This window comes from Anarrhichthys ocellatus, unplaced genomic scaffold (genome assembly GCF_004355925.1).
Source record: "Anarrhichthys ocellatus isolate YVR2014 unplaced genomic scaffold, GSC_Weel_1.0 scaffold19, whole genome shotgun sequence".
Lineage (NCBI taxonomy): Eukaryota > Metazoa > Chordata > Actinopteri > Perciformes > Anarhichadidae > Anarrhichthys > Anarrhichthys ocellatus.
Genome location: NW_022280049.1, coordinates 3,375,067 through 3,380,992, shown reverse-complemented (window position 1 = coordinate 3,380,992; position 5,926 = coordinate 3,375,067). Strand labels below are relative to the sequence as shown.

The 5,926-nt window shown below is 42.8% G+C and overlaps 1 protein-coding gene across 4 annotated transcripts in view; it reads right to left on the bottom strand.

Moving 5' to 3' along the window:
- ebf1a (EBF transcription factor 1a) overlaps positions 1-4,254 on the bottom strand; it is a 54,506-nt gene extending 50,252 nt beyond the window's left edge. For all 4 annotated transcript variants that reach the window (XM_031857697.1, XM_031857696.1, XM_031857698.1 and 1 more), the window contains exons 1-4: positions 3,216-4,254; positions 2,191-2,347; positions 1,120-1,183; positions 414-469 (exon numbers count right to left, since the gene is read on the bottom strand). In XM_031857697.1, coding sequence (XP_031713557.1) covers positions 414-469; positions 1,120-1,183; positions 2,191-2,347; positions 3,216-3,349 — 411 coding nt within the window. In that variant the 5' untranslated portion in view covers positions 3,350-4,254. The remainder of the gene's footprint in view (positions 1-413; positions 470-1,119; positions 1,184-2,190; positions 2,348-3,215) is intronic.
- Between the last annotated feature and the right edge of the window lie 1,672 nt (positions 4,255-5,926).

The following is a 5,926-nucleotide window of genomic DNA, read 5'->3' as shown; positions in this document are numbered from 1 at the left end:
ACACACACACACACACACACACACACACACACACACACACACACACAAACATATACTGCCTGACGCTTGTAAAAACACACACACACACATATACTGCCTGACGCTTGTACAAACACACACACACACACACACACACACACACACACACACACACACTGACTGGCTGCTGTGCAGAGGTAGAGTATGAGGACACATGTCCTCTACTTTTCTGGGCCTCTGTAAATGTATTCCACAGGTAAGACAGGTCGTTTATCAAGCAGGCTGTGCTGTGCTGAAGTTGAGGGTCTCAGACACAGGCATGTGGTGGGGACCAGAGAAGGGGGGGGGGGGCAACATTGAAACCAACACAACCAACAAACTCCCCGATGCACAGTTTCATTCCTTGAACCTGTAGTTTAGTGCAAACCTCTTACCTGTTTAGTCATAGAGTCAATGAGACGAACGTACAAGTCCTGCTCGGTCCTGATTCCTGCAGAGAGACAGAGAAATGGGTCAAATGTAAAGCTACTAATGTACCACAAGTTTGATCTATTCTGACTTCCCCTCTGAGGCACTTTATGCGGACTAAGTGAGTCTAAACTGATACTAATGACTTTCAGTATTTGCTGCTGTCAGTTTGCTTGGAACTCAAAAAATTGAATTTACTTTCTTTACCCCTGCTGTTTTTCTCAAAATGTGCAAAGCAGGGAGAACCCCGTGGTTTACTGAACTATAATCAATATAGTTTGATGATTCAATCAAGGCACCAGGACTAAAAAAATAAATGTTAAAATGGAGTTCAAGAAACATTGTATTATGCTTCCCTGAGTTGTTTACTGCTGATCGGAGAATATCTTTTTACTGTACAAAGCAGCAAGCACAATAATAATATTTATAATTATTATTATTATTAAATAGAAATGGAGTAATAATAAAAGTAATGTGTAGATAACAACTTTTAAAGCATTTACTAAACAGATAACACGATAGATTTCCTGAAATAATAGAATAATACATATAACAAAACAGGATGTGACCTCTTTAAACATTTGTTTCCCGAATTTGCTGACGTTGGTTTGGCGTATTAGTCATTGTTTTTTTTTATTTTTATTGCTTCATAAAAATGATGGCTAAACTCACCGTTACTGTAGAGGAGCTGAAGTCTATAATGGATCCCATTGTTGGTCTTTTCCCCCGTCGTTTCCTGTCAAAATTAAACCAAACAGTGCCGGTCAGAGCAAGAAAACCACCTCCTCCTGGGACTGTTACTGCGCGTCCACGGCTTGATATATTTAGACTGTGATCACATTTAAATCACTTCGTTATATCAAAAAGAAACAAAACAAGGTTCTGTTTGTAACTTCAACAACTTTTCTTTATTTTATTTTTGACGAAATATAATATAATCTGATATTTTAGAGAAGAGAAAAACGTTCTCGACCAATAGGCCTGTTTACAACCTTATTGACCCACATTGGAAACGGAAATTGTCGCTACAGACAATTAACAAATGTATAATACAAAAAAAAAGACATATTTATTAATTACATATTCATAAAATCACATAGTGTATACTATAATATTAAAATGCGTTATTGCTGACCAACAGTAGAAGGACGTTTGGATTTAATAAATAATAAACAAGTCGATACTAAAGGCTGATGAATAAAACACACATTTGAAGTAAAACACTCACTTTAAACGCCACTTTCAAATAGATCGATATTACACCTGATCGACGCATCAAACACTAATATTGATGTTTGTTTGGATAATTAAATATCGTGTCTGACAACACCTGCAGGAATAAGGCAACCCGCTGTGCTGAACTGTCATAAAAATATCATTCAGTGTCATTAGTGGCAAAGGGGTGCAAACGCGTTAATGCACTTGATTTATACCTTTAAATAAATTAGTTTTAAATTGATGTGCGGGGTTTTTTTTTTTAATAATAAAGAGAAGCCAAAATAATGTGAAGTGTGTACATCTTTCAGGAAACCACATCTAAAAAAAACTCCGTGTTCCCTGCTGTGTGTGTCTGGCCACTTTGTTAACACACGTCTGGTAATTTATCACTTTGACTAAACAGCCAGTATACTGCGTTAGTCAATGTTCCAATAAAATGCACGCATTAGAAGCTTATTGAACATGTTTTATTATATACTGTCATGAGTTGAAAATGTTTTTTGTGTGTGAAGCGTGTAAACTCACCTTGTCCTTCTCTACAAAGTCGATGTAGGTGGTTCTCTCTATTTCCACCGGCTGACCCTGTCTGTCGTACAGAGCCAGGACGAAGTGGAAGAAGTTGGACTTGCGAAGGTTGGAGGGCGGCTGTTTCTCGAAGTGTGCCCGAGCAAGACCCACTCCGCTGCGGACACAAGCACAAACCAGCACCATCCACCACGGAGGCAATTTAAAAAAATGTATTCAATAAAAAATGCAACATAAGAGAGATCTGCTTTTAAAACACAATCTACAGTCGTTTATGTTTTAGTCACTGTCCGATGATAAAATCCCTAACTACACATCATTTAATCAAAACCGATTTCGAATGCGCACAAATGCCTTTTATAGTTTAACTAACAATAATGAAACAAATAAGTTGAAATATTAAGCTATAGGCCCAAAAGGTTAATTGTACTAATTTACATTACAGACATAATTTGGAAAGTAAATTGCTTTCATGGCTGTTGTCAATAAAAGTTAGATATTATATTTTTACCATGACCAACTTGATTTATTACAGCCCTAAATATTTTCATTTTATTGTTTTAAGAAAAAAGAAGCCCTCCTAAATTCAAGCTGGACAAAAATATCAAAATATGCACAAAGTAAGCTACTCTACTTTATCACAACCAAAGAAGATAAACAACTACCGCAGTATGGTGAAACGCACTCAGCATACTTTTCACTCACTAAAGTGAATCTAAGCCTTCATTTAAACCCCGCAAGCCTTAAAGTGCTTGGAGCTAACTGTGCTTTGCGTCCACAAATATGCTAAACCACTCTGAGCCACATGCAGCTTTATATCATGTTGGACTGGCAGCTAAAAACTTAAAAAGCCAGCAGGAACGGTGGTTATCCAACTCTACGTCCTCTGGGAACGCGTGCTGCCCCAAGTGATACAGGCGCTCCGTCTTTAACGCCGCGGCTCTGAACGCGCTCTCTCCCCCACCCCGCCCGGTCCGGTCTCCACGCCCCGGAGCAGCGCAGCGCCAAGGCCGCCTCGGGCTCACCTCTGGGCGGCTGTGTTGGAGTCCAGCACTCCGGCGCCCTGCATCCATGTCCGAACCGCGTTCATCCCGGCCACCATGGGCTCTTCTTTCATACTACTCCCACTCCTCTGGATGCTCTCGTGGATGCCAAACATCAAAACGCACCTTCACGCTGTCGCTGTCTCTCTCACGCGCTCTCTCCTCTCCCTCTCTCTCTATCCTCCTCTCCTGGGCTCCCTCCTTTTTTTCCCGTGCCTCCCCTCCTCTTGCGTCTGTTTGATCGCGCTGTCAGAGGAGCAAAGTGGCGTGGTCTGTTTCACTTGGCGTTTAGTTGCGCGTGTTTCTCAAAGTAAACAAAAGATGCGACATGTGGAAGGAAAAAGGGGAGCTGTCGGCATCCAGGGTTAGCTGCACCTCATGTCAGCGACTCCACGAGAGAGAAAAAAAGAGAGAGGGGGAAGCAGCAGCTGTGAAGATGAACAACGCTGAGAACGATGAAAGGGGAAGCGCAGGATGAGAGGCTGCACGGAGTTGGCGACAGTCCCCCGGATCAAGGTGCAGCTGACAAAAACACAAGCAAAATGTCACTTTCTGCAACAAACAGTCCGCGGTGGGAAAGAAAAACCAAGGAGATGAAACACGCTTCACACTCCTTCGCTCCGTGTCTGTATTTGCAGAGTCTTCTCCTCCGTTCAGATGAATGAAACGGAAGATTACGCGCAATTAAAGAGGCTGTCCTGGGCAAACTGCGGCTCCGCTCCTCGTCAGCTCCTGCTCGGGTGATTTGCGCTCTATTCTTCCCTGAGGAATCACTTTGGACCATCTCTGGGATGCCAAACAGGAGAGAGAACTAGTAGGTGTGGGAGGCGGGGTTTACAAAGCAAGTAGGAACGCCCCCCAGTTAATAACGCGGACCATCAGCTGTCCACCAACCCGACCAGCAGCCTGTCCGCCTGCCTGCTGTCCCCGCCTCGTCCCACGCAGCGTCCCGCCCCAGCCACTTAGACAGAAGCTGCGCACTGTGTGTGTGTGTGTGTGTGTGTGTGTGTGTGTGTGTCTGGGCGCGCTCATGTGTGCCAGTGCGTGCGTGCGCTCTGTTTAGAGTTGACAATTAAGAATGCGCGACTATCAAACATCAACTCGGGGGAGGACATTAGTTTAATCCGTGCAGTTTGCACACTGAGGCTAAAGGGCAGAGTGAGGAGCAGACCCGCGGTGGCTGGAACATCCATCGTCCGTTCGCTGCGTTGTCACTTGAGCCGCAGCTATGGAAATGTGCCCGCATCTGTCTGCAAAACAAGACGAAACAGAAGCCGACCCGATGTTTTACACGAGCACCAGAATAAAGCGGAGTTTCGTCTCGTTACTATGTGACAAAACACTGCGAGAGCCCAAATGAGATGACACAATGTGAGGAGTGTACTTCCACCGCCTGTGCGCAGAGTTAATTGCGTTTATTGTGTCAAATGAATTCAACATTTACAAATGAACATCCGTATATCAATTTCCAAGTGTGCAAGTGTTTCTTTGGAAATAATACAAAAATCACATTTTTTTTAATTTAAATGTAGTTGTTTTTTTTCCTCATAAGAATTGAATCAACCGCGTCGAGCGGTCCAAGTGCTCATTCAGAGTATCTGCTCTGGCAGATTATGAGCTTAAGAAAGTTTCAGCTCACAAAAAGCCTGGCAGCCGCCGCGCACATTTCTTTTTTTTCTGTTACAGCCCGATGGGTTGAAATTAGCTTTGATTAGATGCATTAGTCTTGCGGGACTAAGTGCTGTATCCAACATAAATACGAGGATTACAGCTAAACTGCGCAGTGTCCCGCTGTCCAAAAAAATACAACCACTCAAAAATAACTGGCCAGAAACAAAATAAACAAATACAAAATGTGTGAAATAAATAAAAAAGCACGATTGCTCACAGAACCATGAAACTGCGAGGTGGGCTCACGTGCATGAAAAAAAGTGCGCTCCAGCTCGCAGAGAGTCAGCACGTTAGCTCTCCTCGTGCTCCCCATCAGTCCTGGTTCCCCCCATCATTACAGAGTCATTTTCAAATTGTCAAATTGAATTGTCTGAGGGCCATCTGTTCAATAAGTCTACTGTTTGGTTCATTATAATGAAATGGAAAGAATGAGAGAGTCAGTTCGTCTGTTTGTTTTATCAGAGGGGGGGCATCTTTGAAAATTACGATTTTATCAGGGATTGCTGAAATGAATCGGTTTGACACGTTTAAGTTGTTGGCATCACAGTTTTGTAAAGCTGCACGATTAAGAGCCTCAGTAAAAAAAAAGTCATATTATAACAAAATGTGTACAGTTTTGTGTAATATAAATATATTTATCTAATTCCAATAACCTAACTAATAATCTAATGACATTTCGTTAGTTATATCTCCTCATCCCGCGTGCAGCCAGCAGACCCAGACATAAGAGTCTCAGCAGTCTGATACTGTACTGTATATGGCATTAACGGTCAAGGTTGGACACCACACCCCCGCAAACATCTCATCATTGTCTATAGATGTTTATTTATGTCTCCTGCTGTGGGGGGAGAAATGTGACCGCCCCACCACGTGAGTACACCATATAATAAATAGTGACAAATAAAAGCAACGTGAGATAAAATGTCTCTCACACTGCCTCACTTTTACGCACGCACGCACGCACACGCGCGCGCGCACACACACACACACACACACACACACACACACACACACACACACAC